This window comes from Phocoena phocoena, chromosome 9 (assembly GCF_963924675.1).
Source record: "Phocoena phocoena chromosome 9, mPhoPho1.1, whole genome shotgun sequence".
NCBI lineage: Eukaryota > Metazoa > Chordata > Mammalia > Artiodactyla > Phocoenidae > Phocoena > Phocoena phocoena.
The window spans coordinates 2,491,204-2,512,820 of NC_089227.1; the positions used below are offsets into that span (position 1 = coordinate 2,491,204).

The window sequence follows — 21,617 nt, forward strand, 5'->3', positions numbered from 1 at the left end:
CTAATATAAGCATTTAAAACTATTTACTTTCTTCTATGTACTTCTTTCAATACATAGCTCAAGTTTTTAAATTAGCATATTTCATTATCATTTTTTTCTAAGTATTATTTAACTTCTATTACATTTTTAAATTGATCCATGAGCTGTGTAGTACCTTTCCAAAACTTTCCAGACACATATAGCAATTTTTACTTATCTTTTTCTTGAATTATAATTTAATTAATTGAATTGAATTGTGGTCAGAGAGCAGCTAGTATTATAGCAGTTCTCTGATCGACATTGAGACTTGCATTACAGCCTGCTACATCCTGAATTTTTATAAACATTCCATGTGCTCTTGAGAAGGAAGTGGATTTTCTAATTACTAGGTGGAGGGTTCCGCATACATCCAATAAACCAAGATTGTCACTTGTTGAAATGCTTTAAATCTTCACTGATGCTTCTGTTAGCTTGCTCTACCGCCCAGCCTACTGCCATTGCTGAAGACGTGTTGAAACCTTTTATTATGCTGGTGAATTTGGCAATTTCTCCCCATAGCCGTACCGAGGTTTGCTTTATACATTTAAGGCTTTTCTGTTAGGTCTGTATGTGTTTAGAACGGCATTGCTTCTTGGTGGACTGAACCTTTTATCATTTTATAAAGTAATGTTACGTAACAGATTACTTGTTCGTTCCCTTGTTGCAGTGTCAATCACCCCTGTTCTCCCTCAGCTGTCGGAGGCTGGGGGTGCAGTGAAGCTCAGGGATCTATTTCTTTGCACATTATTTAGGCATTTTTAAAGGTCTGGAAGTCATGATTTAAATGTTCAGCAACACCAACATTTTCCTGGTTTCAAATGTCATAAATCCACTCTGAGGACATGCAGAGTGGCAGTCCTCTGGGGCGTCTCTGTCCCACACCTGCATCCAAGGATGAACTCTTCCAGACCTGTCATCTGGCCCCATGACACTGTCGCTCGGCTGACCAGGAGCCATCCAAGGTCCTCAGGGCAGAAGGCCATCAGGGGCTTGCCTGCTCAGGCTTCCCTAGAAGACCACCCCCTCTGAGCCCTCACCCACTGCGGGAGCCCAGAGCCCCCTTCCCTGTGTGCAGCCCTGCACTTTCCACCTCCCACCCTCTCCATCCCCGCCTCGACCCCATCAGCTGCCCTGCACCTCCTGTCTGCTCCCTCCACAGCCTGCTCCCTGATCTCCAAGGGGCTCAGCTTAACCCTTCCTGTGGTGCTCACTACAGGGCCAGGGACAGGGTAGGTGCTTGAAATGGGCACCACTTTCCCAGAATGGCAGGGCGGAAAGCGCCAGGTGGTACAGCAAGAACGATCCAAGTCCTACCTCCGTGGTCACGAGCTGTGAGGTCTTGGACCACCTTCCTCACCTCCTCCGTCCCAGTTTTCTCCCTTGTGAGATGAGGATACAATAGAGGCCAAGCATGTGAATCCCAACACATAGCAAACAACCAAAAGTTATTGCTTTAACTCCAGCCTGATGGAGAAGCAAAGGTTCCTTCTCAAGAATTGTATCTTCTGATGGGATTGTAATGAGCCTGCTAGATTGGCAGGAGGGATCCTTTAATTCTCTCAAATCCCACTGCACAGGTAGACTCTGAATTTACCTGTGGGGAGACTACACGTGTCACGAAGGGAGAGCATTTGCAGAGTCACAGATGTTAAGAAGGTAAGGGAAGAGTTGATATTTATTCAGCGTCTCCCATGTGCCGGGTATTTTCCATATGTTATGAGAGTCGGGGCTCACCAGAACCTGACAAGGTGGGTACTATTAAAATCCCCATTTTAGAGAGGAAGAAACAGCGGCTCAGAGGCCCCCACCACGCAGGTGGCAAGTGGTAGAGAGCGGAGGAATCCACACGTGTGTCCTGTGTTTGCGGTCTTGGCGGTGGCCCCGAGATGGTCCCCCGACCCCGCCTTATCACACATGGGTAAGTGTGAGCAACTGTGAGCGCCAGCATCCCTCCCCACAGCGTGGTGCCTGTAGCCCCACAGACAGCATGTAGATAGACCCTGTTTTCTCCAGTTTCCAAGGGAGCTGACCTTCACGCCAACACCCGGCACTGGGGCAGCAGAGTCAAGGTCCAGACGGTATGCCGTTTCCAACAATCATAATCGATTAAGTAGAAAGCCAGGACTTACTTGCTGGGAACTTGGGCCCCGCTGGGTCTCGGCTCCTTTCTGAGATTTGCCAGCTCTGGGGATTGAGGAGAACGTGAGAGAGCAGCTGAGGAGGTGGGCTTAGCCCTGCAGTCTTATTGCCACTTCAGATCCACAAGGCCCAGCTTGTTCAGCCACATATGCTGGTTAAATATTAATTTCTAATGGTGATAAAGGTCGAGGATATCTTGAGAAGCCTACAGAGAACAGATCATCTCAGGGTATTTAGGAAACTATCTCAGGGAATTTAGGAAACTATCCTCTACTCAAAATGTATACACATTTACTTCTATTTGCTTTTAGCATTTTATACTTTGAGATATTTACCTTTAGAGCTTTCCTCCATCTGAAATTTATTTTAGGGTAAAGTTCTAAGTTTCTCCCCATAGAGTAAGCTAATTCTTCCAACAGTATCTTTGAAAAATATTTCTGTTTCTTGAGCTTGTTGTGGTCCTGTGGAATTGTTCTTTCATTTCTGTGCCAGGGCTACGGCATTTAAACTTTATCTCTTTCCTTTTTTTAAAAAAAATTTTTTTTGTTATTTTTTATTTTCTTATTGAAGTAAAATTGATTTACAATGTTGTGTTAGTTTCAGGTGTACAGCCATCTGTAAACTTTGATCACTTTCTAATGCATTGGGGTGCTTGGAAAGGGCAAGTGTTCCCTTATCAGTTTTCTTTTAATAAAAATCCTTGCTGCTTTCACATGTTTCTCTTTCAAGAGCAACTTTAAAATCATTTGTTCCTACATTCAAAAATTCTGCTGAGGTCTGGGTTGCAAGCACACTGATGCAGAGTTAAGCTGTGGGGAGCTGGCCTCTTAGGAAGTGAGTTTTCCCGTCTACAACCCCACCGTTTAACTCTGGTCATGTCCTCGTCTTAGCTTGGGCTCCCCCAGAGCTTCCCCTGAGACAAAGACTCACGTGCCAGCTGCTTGTTTTGTTAGTTGTTAGGCAGTACCAGGCTTGTTTCCAAGCCAGTTACCCCCCTGGTGGCCTGGTGGGCAGGGACCCTGCGGCAGGACTTTGGGAGCTGGGATGGGGGGGGTCCACCTGAGAGGGCTGGTTATTCCCCCTCACACCCCTCACTCAGACACAGCAAGCTCTGGTGCCCGGGGACGGCTGTGGGCAGAGTCACCAGACCCCGCGGCTGGTGCACAGAAGCGATGGATCGTGGATGGCGCCGGCCGAGGCCACTTAACCAAGTCCTGCGTCTGCAGGTCTGCGTTGGAGTCTTGTTGACGCAAGAGTGGAAGTTCTCGGTACTTTTCACTACACCATGTGGACTCGAGCTTTTCAACAGAACACATTTTCAACTGAATGCAGCTTGGAGTTAAAGAACCCCTTCTAGCGATGTCACATGTGGACACCCAGGCGTCCCCGGGAGGAGGATCTGGGTCTGTCTGGTGGGCAGAGCCAGTGAAGCTGCCCCACCGCACGGGTCTTAGGAAGCCTCTTCCTCTCCCAGTGAGTTGTACGTCTCGGTTACACTGAGCAGCTCTCTACAGTGTCAAAGCCACATCATCTGGTCTGGAGGCAGGTGTAGGGACTTCAGTATTCCCACTTTGTGGAGACTGGAGCAAAGCGGGGCCCCGCAGACTTCGGTGAAGTCGGGGGTGAAAAGCCATGAGTCACACACCTGCTTAGGCCTGCCTTGTGACCGATCTGCAGAGGAGAAATGTCCTTGGAATCAAATTTTCTTGGAAAAGCCACTTTGCGTAGGAGCAGATGAGAAGGTCAATTCCATACTATTTGCAGAGCAGTGTTTTGAAATTTTAATGAAGTCCAGCTTATTTTTTCTTCTGTGGATCGTGCCTTTGGTGTTGTAGCTAAGAAGTCATCACCAAACCCTCTATCCATCTAGATTGTCTCCTGTGTCATATTCTGGAGGTTTTATAGTTTTGCATTTACGTTCAGGTCTGTGATCCATTTTGAGTTAGTTTTCGTGCAGGTGTGAGGTCTGTGTCTAGATTTGTCTTTTGCAAGGGGATGTCAGTTGTTTCAGCACCGTCTGTTGGAAAGACTGTCTCTGCTCCGTTGTCTTGCGTTTGCTCCTTTGTCAGAGAGACTTGACTATTCCTGTGGGTTTGTTTCTGGCCTCTCCACTCTGTTCCGCGGATCCATTTCTCTCTGCTTTCATCAACTCCACTCAGCCTCGGTTACTGCAGCTTCAGAGGAAGTCTGAAATCGGGGGTGTCATACCTCCAACCCAGTTCTTCTCCAATTCATATGTTTTTCAAATCACTGGGATCCACCTGTCACTGGGTCATGAAACCAGTTTAGAGATCTCGTGACCAGCATCTTTAAAAAGGAAAGCAAACAGAACAGAACAGAAAAGGAAAGAGGGGCCATCACACCTAACAAGAGAAATCGTGTTTCCTGAAATTTCTGTTTCGATGATGTATGGGCGTATGTGCGCTGGGCCGCAAGATGACAGCGTTTCTTACCGTCGGTTACGATTAAAGACGGCAGACGCCACTAAGGATCATACGCTCTCTCTAGAGAAATAAAGGAGATGGAGATTTGTAAAATATGTGCAGGTAAGGATTCAACAGTGACCACACAAGCTGGAGGACGCAGCTGTTCCTGTAATTGTTGTTCATTTCACTTAAAAATTGACGCTCTTATGTTCCTTAGCTATTTGCAGTCTTCTTCTGTGAATTCTGGGCTTCCATTTACTGTATTATTTGTAGCTCACGAGTGACCAGGACTGGGGCTGGGAGGGGGCCAGGGCTGGCGGGCCGGTGGGGCCCGAGGGCCATGGCGGAGCTCTCTGTGGGGGCCAGTCAGCTCGGCTGATTGGAGACAGAGCCACCAGTTCAGCTGCTCTAATTATAATTAAGTTAATGCGGTCCAGTGGGTTTCATCGCATTGTATGTTTTTTTTTTTTTTTTTTTTTTGGCTGAGCTGTGCGGCTTGCAGGATCTTGCAGGATCAGGGATCGAGCTTGGGCCCAGCAGTGACAGCGCTGAGTCCTAACCACTAGACCGCCAGGGAATTCCCTATTGCATTGTCTTTTTTTTTTTTTTTTTAATTTGTTATTTTTGGCTGTGTTGGGTCTTTGTTACTGTGTGCGGCCTTTCTCTAGTTGCGGCGAGCAGGGGCTACTCTTCGTTGCAGTGCACAGGCTTCTTGTTGCGGTGGCTTCTCTTGTTGCGGAGCACGGACTCTAGGCATGTGGGCTTCAGTAGTTGTGGCACGTGGGCTTCAGTAGTTGTGGCACGTGGGCTCTAGAGAGCAGGCTCAGTAGTTGTGGTGCACAGGCTTGGTTGCTCTGTGGCATGTGGGATCTTCCCGGACCAGGGCTCGAACCTGTGTCTTCCTGCATTGGCAGGTGGATTCTTAACCACCCGCATTGTCTTTTTGAGCCTCACCTAGGAGGGGGGCAGACATGGTGTGAGTGGACTGGTTTGGCAAAGGAGGAGAGGGGTGGGTAGAGGCCACAAGAGGTCCCTGCTGGGTACACAGGTGGGCAGGTGGGAGAGAGCACAGTTCAGTCTTTTGAGAAGCCCTAACTTTGCCCAGTTACCTGACCACAGACCCAGTCGTGGATTCCGTGAAATGTAATGAAGGCCATTGTCAGGCTCTGGAGTGACTCAATACAAAGAGAGTGGCCGGAGGGCGCCGGAGGAACCCCAGTCAGAGAATCAAGAGATGAGAGGCCAGGCCTGGCCATGCCGGGAACGGCCGTGTACACCTGAACAAGCCCACCTGGGCGGCGTTTGGGCTGGCATGTGGGGTGCAGGGAAAGGGCACAGCGGAGGCTGCATCACCTCCACCACGTGAGGCCAAACAGAGCCTGTCAGTGGGCAGTGAGGGGCCGGAGGCACACGAGTCCTCCCAGGGCCAGAGTCCGCCACAACCTTCCCGGGTACGCTGGCCGTGTGCTCACTGGGTGCTCCACGGGACAGCTCAAGCCTTTTTGAATGTACTCCCCAGCCTTTCCCGCCACATTCTACCAAGACCACTACCTTAGAAGCTAAAAAGTCCCTGGTGGCTTGGGGGGGATGAAAACGCGGCAGGTGCATGGACCCTAAATTCCCGGGGCTCATGGTAAGTGGGGGACTGTCCCGTCCACCTGTGCTGGTCTACGGGCAAATGTTTTTATTGCCAAGTCGGAGATTTTAATTCTGTAGGGTTACGAGGGGCCTGAAGATATGCAGGTTCAAAGCTCCACAGGGGACTCTGATGAATGGATGGGGTGAAATCCATGGCTCTGAGCCAGTAGTGTCCTTTCACAGGTGTGTTAAGTGATTCCCCAGGACGCGTTGCTAAGAGCAGGCAGAAGGCACACCTGGTTCTCTGGGCAGCTTCTGGAATTCTCCTTCCTGGTGGGAGCTGCATCGAATCACGCTGGGCCTGGTACAGAGGCACGTTTCTGTCTCCGACCCAACCTTCCGAGTCAGGACCCCTGGGAGTAAGGCCAGGAGGACGCCTGCCCTGCATCATCTTGAAGGTGTCCATTCTGGAGAGGAAGTGTCAGAAACACAGGTTTGGTACAGCCCGTGCGGTCCACCCTTACAGCAGGGCTCAGCTGTCAACTCGGCACTGCAGCAGAAAACTGTCAGTGTTCCAAATGACCCTAGAAAATACCTCGATCATCCCAGAAAGTGCAGTGCAGTCACAGTTTCTGTCCAATAGAAATACTGCAATAATAAAATATTAATATCATTTCACTTTTTGTACAACATAAAAAATAATGTAAGTCTCCTCCCTCCAATTAAAAACTATGCCAAGAACTGTGCATGTTTGGAGCCGGTTGGCTGGATGAACCCTGCACTGTGCCTCGGTGCACCCACAGAAACGCCAGCGCTCTTCGTCCAGGTTGGCTGTGAATTCAGAGTGTCAAGAACCAGCCCTGTCTCCCGTGCAACTGCATCTGGACCAAAGTATCTCCCAAGACGTCCCACACAGCTTGTTCCTGCTCTTGCAGAGACAGAGGTGGCTGTTTCTTCAACGCATAGCAATACAATCCTGCTTACACTTAGGGTCCGTGTGCGAACACACACGCTTTAGACACTAAAACTACATTTAGTCCGGGGAGATGCTCACAGTAATGGTGACTAATCTGGGAAAGAGAGGAGGTGCGCTTCCTACCTCTGGCTCACTCCAGGAAATCTATCCATGGGATAGGTTGATATCAAATTGGGAAGTGTGTTTTTTCCCAGGGGAGCTGTGTGGGGGAGGGCTAAGCCGACATCCTCGAGTCTTGTATACAGTGTATGCGTATGATGTGAAACCGCTGCGGTTCAGTTATAATCGGAAAGCAAAGCGGACCCAAGCAAACTGGAGACAGTGGATGGTGTTGCCTTGTTGTAGCAAACGTGAAATTAGTGTGTCTTACCTGTGGGGTGGGGCAGAGGTGTCCCTTACGGGAAGGTACCCTTAGCCTTGGATCTGGAGGCGTGCTTTGCTAATTCAGAACATCACCCAGGCACAGGGAGGCTGACTCTCAAGGCAACCCTCCTCCTTCCAGCTGTACGGTTCCCACTTCTGTAACTTAGCCTCTCATTATGGGTCACCTAGCCCAACCCTGCCCAGTAAGACTTCCTGTGATGGTGGGGATGTCCTGTCACTGCACTGTCCAGTACGGTAGCCACTACCACTCGTGGCTATCGAGGACTTCAAACGTGGATAGTGCAACCAAGGAGCTGAATTTTTCATTTTATTTTTTATTACAACTTAAATAATAGTCACGTGTGCCTAGTGGTATCGTACTGGACACCACACACCTGGATAAGGGCACACTCTCTGTCCACCTGTGCTCAGACCCGCTTTCGCCTTCATCCTTCACACACCTTCCAGACGAATCCCCCAGCTGGGCTCAGTGCTTCCCTGGGAATCTTATGCTACAGCCCTCGTAGACATCTATGCGTGTGTGCGTGTGTGTGCACGTGTGTGTGTGTGTGTGTGTGTGAGTGTAGAATTACAATGGAATTTTTTATGTTCTAAGAAACTCCGTCATAATTTTTATTTCAAATAACAAAACTCCATAGTTATAAAAATGACATTGCATAACTTGCCATAGAACAACTGAGGGGAAAAAGTTGTTCTACTGCAAATTAATACGCAATCGTTTGGGGAGATTTGTCTGGAAGGTGTGGGAGGCTGAATGGGAAGAGGAGCTGGTTGGAAGATCGGAAGATCAATCTTTTTTTGTTTTTGCGGTACGCGGACCTCTCACCGTTGTGGCCTCTCCCGTTGCGGAGCACGGGCTCCGGACGCGCAGGCTCGGCGGCCATGGCTCACGGGCCCAGCCGCTCCACGGCACGTGGGATCTTCCCCGACCGGGGCACGAACCCGCGTCCCCTGCATCGGCAGGTGGACTCTCAACCACTGCGCCACCGGGGAAGCCCAATCTTGATGGCTTATGTTGTCAAGGTCTTGGAGTTCACATCCGTGACCCTTTGTGCTTATTTATAAATAAATAGCGTTTATTTATTTATGTCCTGCTAGCATCAGACACGACCCCTGTCTTCTTTCCCACACAAACTTCCTATAAATGACTCGGCCAAGAAGAACTCACCTTCCTCACGGAACCAGCACTGATCTTCTGTGAAGCTGCCCAAGACAAAAGGAGAAAAGGGTAGGAAAAAAAATGGTAAAGAGCATTTAGTAGAAATATATTGCCATGGAATAGATTAAAACGGCAACCAAACCTAGTATCATGAATTAAAAATCAACAATGAGTTCACCAAAGCTCAAAGCAGTGATACAGGAGATGAAGGAATATATGCAAGGAAAGCCAGCATGGCTCCGAAGAGAAATGGGAGAGAGAAAGAAACACCCTGGTAGTGGGTCCATGCTGGAAGCAGCTCAGGGAGGAACCCTCCTGCCTGGACACTGGGAGTGACCTGGACGACGGGACAGATGGTCACGCACACCAAATGGAAATGAGAATTAGAAGTTCTGAGCAAAGGGAAAGCTTATGAAAGGCAGATGACAGAGACCTAACACACATATAATTGCTGTCTTTAAAAAAAAGACCTGCAGTGATGTAACACAAATATATTTAGATGTAATTCAAGAAACCTTTCAGAGATCAAACAGGACTTGGATCTATTTATAGATTGAAAGTACACACAGTATCCCCGGGGTGGTGGAGGGGGGAATGTCACCAGTAATTCAACATGGACCCCATGCCTGTCTCGCTGTTTCCCAAAAGGGTCTGTAGTGCCCCTTCCAGCTGTGTCCTTCTTCCTAGAGTGCCCCCTGCGGGCCTGGCTGAGCTCTGCAGTCAGATTTTCCACCAGCATCTCCTGCCCTGGGTTGGTCTTAACCCACCTTGGTGAGCAGCCCCTCTTCCACGTTCCCAGTTCTGCCAAGGATGGATTTCCCACTTGTTTCCTGTCCTTCTTGTTAATGCTGTATAATTCCCAAGATGAGAGGAGTGGCTATGAGTTTACCGTTCTAAAACCCAAGGCCGTAGGATATTTTCCTGTTTACATTTCCCAAGTGAACGCTTTTATCATAAAAAATTCTTATAATTTTACAAATCACTCAAAATGGGTTCTAAAAAACCAATAAAAAATGTGATCAAGGCAGCGAGATCAAGTTTAAAGTCGTGCCTTTGCTACGTTTTGGACCCTGGCCCAGCGTTTCCTCCCCGGGGAGGACGGAAACGGCGGGTTCTTCCTTGTCACGCATCTCTGTACACTGCACATCCCGCCACCGTGCGCTCTCGCCACACAGACTCTCACAGGCCTCCGCACCTGCCCTGCCCACGTCCAACCTTCCTCATGCCCCTCCACCTGCGCCCCACACGGCACGCTGGCTTCTCCTCTCCCACGCCGCGGACACACACAGCCCTTGCCACACACCCTACACACATTCGCACACCAGCACCCCCACCCACACCTTTCACGAGGAGGGAGTTACGAATTATTGTTCCCGCTCTAAGGGCAGCCTGCCTTAGAGGGATGAGCTCCCTGAAACCGAGGACCCACATTCTGAAAACAAGTGATGGGAGAGTTCAAAATGCCATAGGCTGGCTCACGACAAGAGACTCTCTGCCTCGGGTGGGGTGCCAGGAGGCGAGTCAGGCCCAAGGGTGGCTTATGTGACGATGCCCTCGGACCCCCAGGTGAGGCCCTGTGGGAGCAGAGATGCAGGGCATCCCTTCCCTTACTCTCTCTGCCCATTTCTTGTGTGACTGCAAAATCCAGGTTCTCGCACCGTCACTGTCTCACTGCGGTGGGAAACGTGCCATTGGAGTGAACAAATATGAGTTTTCCGAGTTTCCTGAGGTGTTTGCTACACCTGAATGGGGAGCTGATTCCTCCTGGAGCGTTCAGCGGGCTCTGTTCTTGCAGAGGAGATGCGAGGAGGGGCCCACCCGGCAGGGCCACGCCAGCCTGCACATCCCATCCGTTCCTCTGTAACTAGTTTTCGGCCAGGTTAGAAGCACGCTGTTAACATATCCTAAATCACTTCCCAAGATTTTCGTTGGCTGACCAGCCCGAGGGCTTTTAAGTACAGAAACAGACATTACAAGCAATAGAAAATGAAGAACACTGTATTTATGTTTATTTCTAATGACAAGAAACAGAACATCAGTCCCTTATTTGTACAAAAATACCTGAACGTTTACAATTAGGTTCATGAGCCGAACAGCTATGTACAGAAAGGAGCAAAGCACATGGAATAAAGGTTTTGTCTCTTCAGTTAATCCCTTCTGCAATCCCTGAAAACGCCTACACATCAGGCCATCCTATGGTCACTGCAGGTGGCACTGAGACATCATAGCCCCCGGCGAGCCAGCCCCACTCCCTCAAAGGTGTGCCAATGGGTCAAACCCTCAGGTTTTAAGTGCAGAAAAGAGAAGACAAAACATCTAGACTGAGGCACATACTTCTTCAAGGTTTAGCAGACGGAAGAACGTTCTGGAACTCTAACGCATAAGGTCACAGAGCTCTCCTACTTAGCGCGAATCCCCAAAGCATTTGGCGTTTTCCTTCTCAATTCAGACCAGGTTGCTACACGGAGTTTCCATTTAGAACAAAAAATCACAGGCAGAGATTAAAAAGTCAACAGGCTCCAAAACGACCCTGAGCTGTCCCGTTTACATTCATGTCATTTAAATACAAAAATAATAGTCGAATGTCCTTCAGCCCCTGGCTGGCCTGGCTGGATGCCTGCTTCGTGCAGGGGCTGCCTGTTTGCAGGTGGATCCCCAGCTGCCCGGTACAAGGGAGGTGGCTGGGGCCCCGGGAGGGTCACTCTCTGTGACAGTTCACTGTGGCCAGGAAGTACACACAGAACTGTGCGTCAGAGTCAAGCTTTAGTTCTGCTTTTAAATAAAACGTATATTTATAAATATGCAATACTGCCGATACTAGCTGTCTATTGGAGGGGGGAGTGAGTCATCTCACTGGTGGAGACTGGTCTATGTAAACAGAAAAAAGAAATTGGAGAGGTGTTTTTTTTTGTTTTTTTTTTGTGTGTGTGTGTGCTTGACTTTTGTTTTTTTAAAGGTTTTACCTCCAATCGGTGAAGAGAAAAATGTCTAATGGTGTAACTGGAGCATCAGTCCCTCCAATGGAAGGAGGCTGCCAGGTATGACTTGGAGAATGACCTAATTGTCAACAGTTGGAAAGATTAACAGGCTACAGAAAAACCAAAAAAAGTGAAAAACCAAAAAAAAAAAACAACGCAATTGAGCATTCATGGTTACAAACATGTTTTACTAAAAATGCTTCATTTGTCTAAGTAGACACTTCACGGAAAACAAGTAGAGTGTGGCCAGTCAACTAACATACAGTGTCTATACCACAGACTGAGGTACAGCGGGTATGTGTCACTGTGTCCTAAGCCATGTGTGCCCCTTGGGAAGTGCTGCACTGGGCGGGGTCCAGGGGATCCAGTGGCCAGCAGGCCAGAGGGGCCAGGGAAGCGTGGCAACCGTGATCTGGGGAAAAGAAACCGTCCTTCACCAAGTGGTCTGCCTGCCTGTCAGGGGAGCCTTTCCTGCTCTGCAGAGACAAGGCTACCCTCACACCGGAAGACTCGGCTAAGGGGACAGGGCGGAGACGGGGACAACGCAAGCCACCGTCTGACTCAGCTCCTGGAGCGGGATGCAGAGTTGTCTTGGTAACCTGTCCTCAGCCGATACTGCCGTGAGGGATTCCTGACCTGGGCCAGCCGACGGGCCACCCACCGCCTTGCACGGGCTGGCTCGGGGCCATCGGCAGGACGGAGGCCACCAAGCAAGACCTTCCCCTACTGGGCTGCGGGGCTGCCCTCTCCAATGTCTCCATCTCTGTCACCATGGAAACCCACTCGACACGGAAGCAGACCAATCAGGTGCCACTTCCTCTTAGGTCCTCTGATCCACTGGAGGAGGGAGGGCAGCCCTGCCAGGCCAGCACCACTGCAGAGCGGGTAAGGCAGTGATGGTCCTAGAACAGGCTGGAAGGGCTGCAGCTGGGCCAGGCGGTCTGGTGTCCACCATGGGTGGGTGGTGGGTACCCACTGTGTCTCAGGCAGGCGGGCCTGCGGCCAACTACGTGGTGTTTTCCAAGGAACAAGCCACCTGCAGTGTGCAGGGCACAGCACGTGGAGTCAGGCGACCGCATGAGAAGGGCCGTCTGCCTGGCCACAGAGCATGCCACGTGCCTACCACAGGAACACCTTTTGTATCAAAAAAGCTTCCAAGGAAACTGGGGAGGGCTAGGGTGCCGGCTGCCTGGGAGTGACCTGCAGAAGGTGGGCACCACCCTCTGCAAACAGCCTCTGGGGCTACCCCTTCGCAACTGTCTTTGCATCTTGCGCAGACTGAAAAGCCACGGCCCCTCTTGCCATAAGCTGAATACAATATTGAAAACAAGGAGTGCAAAAAAGGGATCAATACAAAAAAGTAAACATGTCAGTTTTAATTGTCAAGATTATTCCAGGGCGAGAGTTCATTTCCAATCACTTCTCTCCAGCTTGTGTGCCTCCATGGCCCAGCCAAGACCATCATTCCAGTTTACTCTCGAGTCTGCTGTCTTCCGACCTCCCCGATGAGGCCAGCGAGAGGGGCGCGGCCCTGCTGGATCTGCAGCAGCAAATCATCGTCAAGTCCAACAAACCAGTCGATCGTGGTCGGTCAGCGCCGAACGCACCCAACTTGCTCCGAGCCCCAAGGTGCAGACAGACGTGTGTTCTGAACGATGCACAGACCTCTTCACTCCAGTGTCAGCGTCCTCCAGCCTGCAGCCAGGGTAGACCTGAGGTCATAAGGCTACGCGGATGCAGTGGTGCTTCAGTCTGCAAGGCAGGACCCCTTTGTTCAGCTGGTAAAAGTCAACAAGCTGGATCAGGTCAGAGAATTTGGTGTTCCCGTCGTCAAGGCTGAAGAAGGTCTGCCCATCATCCTCGCACTAGAGAGACACAAGAAGACCTGCCAAGTCAGAGGCCACAGCTCTGGGACAAAACAGTCCCCAGAGTCAGGATTAGTGCTGTCCACCCGTAGCGAGGCTCTAAGGGACACACATGGAGCTGGCGAGGTGAGCTAGAAAACCTCAGGGCAGGAGGTGAGGGGGCGAGGGGTTTGTGCTGGGTGCTGCCAGGTCCCTAAGCGGCCGGGCAGAGAAGGTCCCCTGCTCCTGAGCTGGTCATGGGCAAGAACCCCAAGCTCCTCCTGGCTCACGTGCTCATGAGGGTGAGGTTGACCAGTTAGCCTGTGAGTGTCCACGCACTCAGCACACCCCATGGAGGAGGGTGAGGTTGACCAGTTAACCTGTGGGTATCCACGCATACAGCATGCTCGTGTAAGAGTACACAGCCCTGGGCTCTCACAGTAGGACCCCAGGCAACCTCCTTCACCCCTCTGACGTTCACTTTGCTCTATTCCAAAGCAAATGTTGGATTACTCTAAGGGATTGACGAGATCATGTAGGAGAAGAACCTGGCCCAGGTCATGGAATATCTGGTAGCTAGTTTTCTTAAAATGGAGGACATCTACAGTATCTCCCAGAAATGAATTCACATCGATTTTGACTGAATGAATTTTGAGATCAATGACTGCAATACACTGCGGTCAGGAAAGTTGCCCTGCACTGTTCACATCGAGGAAGTGAGCCTTAAACCTGTGTCGACGCATAAACTAAGAACCACTTCTTAATCCACAAACTCGGCAGCCCCAAGCACATCCATACCCTGTCTTTAAGCCCTGAGGTTGCATTCTCGTTGCTACACTTCTCAAGTTCCTGTCCGTCTGATAATTCTAGGATTTGGGGTTATTTGGGACAATGGTATTACATATTCTGCTGACCAGTACTTTTTCATTTTATTTCATATTTGAGGCTAAGAGAGTAACATCTGGTCAATAATATAACGCAGCAGGAAAACAAAAAGGACTGTGGATGAGGCACTTTCCCGTGAAAAACAGTCACCACGTTTGCTTATTACCAGGTTTTGTGGAATCTGTGAAGCCTGGGCTGTAACCCACAGTCTGTCCCTCCCGGTGGTCCAGGACAGGCCACTGAGAGCTGGGAGGGTCTCATTTTCCTCGTTTATACAGTGAGGGCATCGGGCACAGCAGGAAGCGACTTCGACAGACAGTGCCAGGCAGGCTGCTTGCCCCCAGGTCACCAAAGCCAGTCCTGCCTGCCCTTCCCACTCTCGTTCACACCTCCTGTGTCTGCACGACTCTCCAGACAGTCGGTATGAAGTCCTGGGCTCAAGCACCCTTGAAAAACGCCAGGTCCCACTATGTGAAACGGATGCATTTGGTTCAAGCCTTCTCAGGCCTTCACTTTGTAAACGACAGAGTTATATCTGGCCACCCTCTTTCAGCAGCGTATTTCCCAGGTCGGGGTTCCAGAGGAAACATTTCACGGGAGTTGTTATTACCTGCAGAATTGACCACTTCTATACCACCACATCTGTACGTACAGCGTACGTAACACATTTGGTATTCATTTTGTGTATCTCAGCCCCAACGGGACTACGCATTCTCGGAGGTGCTGACAACTGTCTCCCACGCAACACCCAAATCGTGAACTAGAATCTGAACTTGGGTACATGGAAGAGGTCAGTTACATTTGGCAAATCTAACCATCATTCTTAAAGAGGGTGGTGTTGAAAAATACATCATTTCAATGATGAGGCTTTTGAAACTGTTCAAAGGGAGAATCTGTTTTCTGATCCAAGGACCCAGTGGAAGGATTAACACTTCTCTTTGGGGGCCACGGGTCAGTTTTCTACAGGCTTCCTGAGTCCCCCTGGTCCATACCAGCACAAATCAGACAAATCCTGAGATTAAGTGGCCAACGGCGCGCGTCTGCACAGCCACACGTGATCGTTCCTGCACCAGGTCCTGGGCTAACAGCTCTGCTCTGTGTCTGCCCATCACCCGACCTTGCTCTTCCCATCAGGTGCTGTCTCGGGGGCACCTATGAGCTACACGGGCGTGTCGGGGCCACAGTACAATGCCACTACTTTCAGTGTTCTTCTAGGGAAACACCGTTCCCAAGTTCAAAGAACCAACCTCTCAAGAAACTCCTGAAAGGATCTCACCGGTGAGCTTGAAACTGTCTGACGTTTACTGTTTCACAGTCTGCTTAGTCGAGACCTTGAAAATCGCGCTAAGAACAAAACCGGCACACAGAAGAATACGAAGTAGTGTGAAAAACATCAATACTTACAGGTAAGATCTGGAAATTTTTAATTTTCTGATGATGACACAACGTGAGGACAAATGCCTTTGGATTACTCTGGCTGTCACGGAGGAGAAAAAGCCTGGGAATGGAAAGAGTCAATTGACTGTTAATTCAGAAAGTCCAGACTGAATATATATATGAATATATATGTATATATGATGCTTCAGGAGGTTTCGGGAGCTGAGTGAGCTGTAGAGCAAGGCCACCCTCCTCATCCAGACCGTGCTTTCTGTCCCTCTCCACTGAAAGGAACCAGGGCTCCTTGGGGACATGGCACCTCTAGGGCTGAGGCAGGGAAGGTACAAGGTGACGCTGGTATACTTTGTGCCAGAAAATAAGGAAGCTGGTCCAAGAGGCAATGTGGCCCAATCTGGGCACCAAGTACATTAACAGAAGGGACGGATTATAACCCATAGACCAAAACAAGAATCCATGAGTCCACAATGGTGTGATAAATGAATCATAGGGGAGGAATAAAAGCTCTTCCTAAGAGCAGAAAGCCAGCTAAATAAACAGAGACGGATGATGAATTAGAAAACCACTATTTGGCCATTTGATTAAGGAGATCTTTAATAGATGCTGAAACCAGCATCAAAGTTTGATGAGAAACAGAATATTTTCATAGTCTCAGCATCTACCGCCTAACATTCATGACAGAGGGACACACAGTAACCTTCCAATAGAGAAACCCGGTGGATACCACCTTCAGGTATTCACGTTACCACCACCAGGAATGAGACAATCCACCCCAGCACCTCCTGATGGGATGCACTAAAGGTGACCCAGCGTCACCTCCAGGGAGTGAGCAGACGACCAAACCCGGCACGTTCTGTCCTCACTCGCCCCTCCAAGTGTCAAGACACAAAGGAAGACAGGACACGTGCGGGTCCAGGGCGGTGCTGAGGCCAAGAAGTTCTTCTCCTTGGTGATGAAGGATGCAGCAGGGACCCCTGGTAAAATCTAAGTGGCATGTCAGGTGACCGAACCACATTCACGTTAATTTCCCATGTTTTATAATGATACTGTGGCTGCCTAAGAGAAGTCCTTGTTTTTAGAAATTTTATATTGAAATAATTACAACTGACTCCTAAACGGTTCTGAGAAAAAAAGAGAGAACATGACAAAGCAAAGGTGCTACAATGTTCACGATTCAGGTGCCTGGGTAACACGTATACAGGAGAATCCATTATACGATTCTTGCAAATTTTCTACATTTTGAAATTACATCGGAAAGTCTACACATAACAAGTGATGGCCAGGCTGTGGAGAGAAGGGAAGCCTCCTGCACTGTTGGTGGGAATGTAAATTGGTGCAGCCACTATGGAGACGGGAAGACCAAGTTATTCTTTAGAAAGGAAGAGGTCCTGATCCCAGAGACAAAGTAGAAATGGCCTGAGAGGAAACATACTTTAAAGGTATTAGACACCAAATGGCGGTAATCAGCTAAACCATCAGTTTCTAGATTGTAATGTCAGAGGGAAGGCAGTTACATAAGCCTGGGAAATCCCACGTTATAAAAGGTAAAAACGGTTTATTTTACTACAGGACGTCTTGGAGGCTTTAGAACGTAGATAGTCATCCCGACTCCCTTAGGGCCCCAGCATGAGTTTTCCTACCTTACCTGACTCTTTACAGCATCTTTTATTACATACCAGCCCCTCTTTGATAGCATTTTGCAGGACACACCTTGGAGGTGTGAACCGGGATGCAACTGCACTGCTGGGCCAGGCGGGCGGGAGACATGGGGCCTCGGAGCTGGAGCCGGGCCCCTGTGTGATCCGCTCGGCGTCGGCGGAGCCCGAGGGCAGGAAGACGAGAGGGCCAGCTCCTCTCCTGGGCAGGGCTGCGCGTCTGCGCCTCCCAGTCTGCGCCCTTTTCTCCGAGTGTTTCACTAGCAGAAACCTGGGGGTGGGCAGGGCTCAATCTTCCCGGAGGAGAAGCTGGGGCTGTGTTTCCTCACCTGAGCCCTCAATGAATCCCCTGATGCTTCCTTCTGAGCCCCAAGGAGGACGCTGCCCGCCTGCCTTCCAGTTTGGGGTGTGACCCGGGAGATCCTGAGGCTGCCCCGCCGGCTTGGGTTTACAGGTCCTGCCTAACGGTCATCCACACGGAGGAAAGGGGGTAGGGCCTGGGAGTCAGCGAGATTCCTGGAGCTGACACTCGGGAGCTTCAGATCACAGGCCACTGCCTTGCCAGCCTCTCCTGCAGGACCATCTACACGCTCAGGGCTGTTGTGTAGTCCGTGTGGACACTGGAGGCATTGGTGATCGCCACCAGCAAAGCACAGGCGCAGGGATTTCGGGGCAGGCCGGGGGGTGGCTACTGCAGAGCCCAGGCTGGGGGCTAACAGGCCACGGATGCCTCTGCTTAGGTCATCAGAATGGAGCACGGAAGGAAAGTGCTGAGGAATGTGAGGACTGGAGCCAAGGCTCACGTGTCCAGTCACGAAAGCACAAAGGGGCTGAGGGAGATCAGAGCGATAGCACAGCTCCGGTGTGTGGTGGTCCTGGCACTGCACACACTGCCTCGCTCAGGACTCACAGCAGCCGTCACTGTCCCCATTTTACAGTGAGGGCAGCGGGGCCCAGAGAAGTCAGGCAAATTCTCCAAGGTCACACAGCCAGCAGAAACCAGGGAGGAGCGCCGGCACAGCAGGAGCAAGGGCGCAGGTGGTTCCTCCGTGGCCGGTGAGCACCCTACGCTTTTCTGAGCTGGCTGCGTTAGCCCTGGGACGGCACCCCGCTCTGCCCCAGGGGAGGGAGAGCCGCAAAGAACTCAAGTCTTGACAAAGACGTTGCCTTCCACCCAGCGGAGGGGCCTGGGGCACGGACAGAGGGACCAGCTCACGACAGACAGGCACAGGGGACAACAAGGGAGTGGCGGGGCTTGACCCTGAGTGTGAATGAGGCAGGGGCAGGACGGGGGGCACAGAGCCTTAAATGCCGCAGGTCCCGACAGGAGCCCCGGGGGAGGATCCGCAGGGCGGGCCACAGCGCGGGACTGGCCCCTTGAAAAGCTCCTTCCGTCCCAGGCTCTGGGATGGGCTGTCGGCGGAAAGAGGGGAAGGAAGGGGGCAGCCAGCGAGTGCCGGCCCCGCGGCAGGCCCTGCAGGCCTGGGGGTGTGAGCGCAACACGCATACACGTACACGTGTGCACAGACCCGTGCTTGCACGCACGCACAGGTCACCTGCGGGGGGCTGCCCGGACCCAGCGGACTTCAGAGCCGCCTCCCGGGTTGACTGCAGGCTCTGCTGTCTCTTTCCAGCCCCCCTCACCCCAGCTCCATCAGTGATTTGAGGCTAAAGGTCTAGGAAGCAGTGTTTTGTAACGGTTGTTATGGCCTGCCTTCCAGCACCGTTTTCTGCTTGCTGTCTGACTCTCTACATTGGCTTCCCTCCATTACCTCTGCAGGGCGGGGTAATGACTAGGAATTGATTATTTAATTTACCTTGTTTTCCCAGCACATTTCCGCCCTGAACAAGGGGATGAACGGACGATGTGGCACCACTGCAGTAACACCTCAGGCGATGTCCCATCACCCTGCCTTTTGATTTTGCTAGAGCGCCAACAGCCGGATGTTGGGATTGAAAATTATAACCTTAGACGCAACTCAGACCCCAGGGAGGACAGAGAGAAACAAAGTTGGCAGAGGGATGCCCGCACTTCTCACCAAGGCTGGGCAGAGACAACCTCGGCAACTGGCGCTAGACTGCAGGAAAAGTTGAAAGACAAACACGGTTTGTCCGCCCCAGGCTCCCCTGCCCGAGGACGGCTCCTTTTAACGCAAAGTAGGCCGGCTGGGCCTGAGCTCACAACCACTGGGGAAGCTTCTTCAAAACACACTGGTCCCCCGCATCCCCTTCCTGAGCCTGGATGTGTCAGCCCCTCAGGGATGTAGGTGCCACCGCCCTGGGCCCCAGGAGGGATGCTGTGGCCACGGCACCAAGTGACACGTCCTGTGGAACCTTCACTTCTCTGGCATTGTCAAAAGCAGCTCTTTTGCCCCTTTCCTGTTGGCCCATTTCTGTCCCCCTCTAATGTGAAAAGAGCCTAATTACAGGAATGAATCACTAGGCAATTGAAACTAACTCCTGACCTATGCTCTCCTGAACGCACACCGTGCCTTGTCTAACCTGATGATTCGTTTCCTGGATGAAAAGAGGTAAGAATGAAGAATGAAGCAGTTAAAAAATGACTGGCTCCCCACCCTCAACAGTCTCCTCGGCAATACTGCAGGCAGATCACTTGGCAAGACAACATCTGAAGGATCAGTCAGTCTGCATGCAATGGAGAAGGGGGCAGAACCCAACCTCCTGCCTCGATGACTCACTGGGATTCTTCCTCTCCACCTGTCACCGTTTTTCCCTCTAAAAACTGTCATGGCTGAGCAGAATCTTCAGAGTTGGTCTTAGGACATGAGTTCACCTTCTCCCCAGATTGCTGGCTTTTCTTCTGATTAAAGCACCTTTCCTTTCTACTCACACTCGCCTCTTGAATTATCGGTTTATGACTTACGTCACCTGGTAAGCAAACCCACTTGGCTTCCTTGGAACGAATCTCACAGACGTTACGGTAAATGGGACACCACGAGAACATCTGAGGGCTCACTTTGGATAGGATTTAGGGCTGTAATGGGTAAGCATCTTGTCCTTGAAGCCCTGGAGACACACACAAACCTACAGGCAAAGAACATCACCAAGAGAGGAATTTTGGAGGGTAGGCTTTTCTCTCTTAGGCAGAAAGTTCAGAGACGCAGCGTCTCGTTTGTAGTCAGGAGGGGTCATCTCTAAGGCTCTAAAAGGGACTGTTCTAGGATCAAGTGACATTTCAAATAAGTCGTTTGGAACAACTGTACAGCCACATGGGAAAAAAATCAGATCCATCTTTAAACAGTGCACCAGGATAAATAAATTCTGAAATGTACCTGGGATCTAAACACACAAACAAAAATGAACAAGCAGAAAAGGAGGAAATAATCATGAAAAAAAAGGAAGGAAGGAAGGGAGGAGAGAAACAATACAAGCTCTAGGGGATAACATGAGCAAACCCCTTTGTGGTTGAGAAGCAGGAAAAACTTATATGACTATGACTCAAAAATCCAGAAAGACACAGGCTAAAGGACAGAAAAGATAAACTTGACCATATTTAGAAAAATTGTATAACCAAAACCCAAACCCCCATCAGCTAAGTCAAAAAGACAAACGACAACCTGGGAAAAAAATGTTTGTAAAAAATGGATGTAGGGGCTTCCCTGGTGGAGCAGTGGTTAAGAATCCGCCTGCCAATGCAGGGGACACGGGTTCGATCCCTGGTCCGGGAAGATCTCACATGCCGCGGAGCAACTAAGCCCGTGTGCCACGACTACTGAGCCTGCGCCCTAGAGCCCGCGAGCCACAACTACACCGCAATGAAGAGTAGCCCCCGCTCGCTGCAGCTAGAGAAAGCCTGCATGCAGCAACGAAGACCCAAAGCGGCCAAAATTTAAAATAAATAAAATTAATTTTAAAAAACAGTATATACCCAAAAAATGGATGTAGAAAACTGGGCAAGTATGTACCGACAGTTCAGCAACACGAAAAGGACTGGAAATGAAACTGGCCCTTAATCACATGCTAGAGACCCAGCCTCCGTTCAACACTCCCACTTCTTCGAACTCACCGGCAAAGAGACACTTGCAAAAACATGACGATGGGGCACAGTGTGTCATGACAGAAGCCTGGAAACAGTGAAGCTCTATCGTGTGAAAGAGAACCCAGCAGGGGACAAGGAAGGGGGCAACCCCTCCTGGCCATCCCACCCCAGCGTCCTCAG

At 50.4% G+C, this 21,617-nt stretch overlaps 1 protein-coding gene across 3 annotated transcripts in view; it reads right to left on the reverse strand.

Moving 5' to 3' along the window:
• Nucleotides 1-13,018: 13,018 nt before the first annotated feature.
• Nucleotides 13,019-21,617, reverse strand: part of GRB10 (growth factor receptor bound protein 10) — a 126,509-nt gene continuing 117,910 nt past the window's right edge. For all 3 annotated transcript variants that reach the window (XM_065884253.1, XM_065884254.1, XM_065884255.1), the window contains 2 exons: nt 15,792-15,885; nt 13,019-13,523 (listed from right to left, as the gene is read on the reverse strand). In XM_065884253.1, the coding sequence (XP_065740325.1) occupies nt 13,377-13,523; nt 15,792-15,885 (241 nt within the window). In that variant the 3' untranslated portion in view covers nt 13,019-13,376. The remainder of the gene's footprint in view (nt 13,524-15,791; nt 15,886-21,617) is intronic.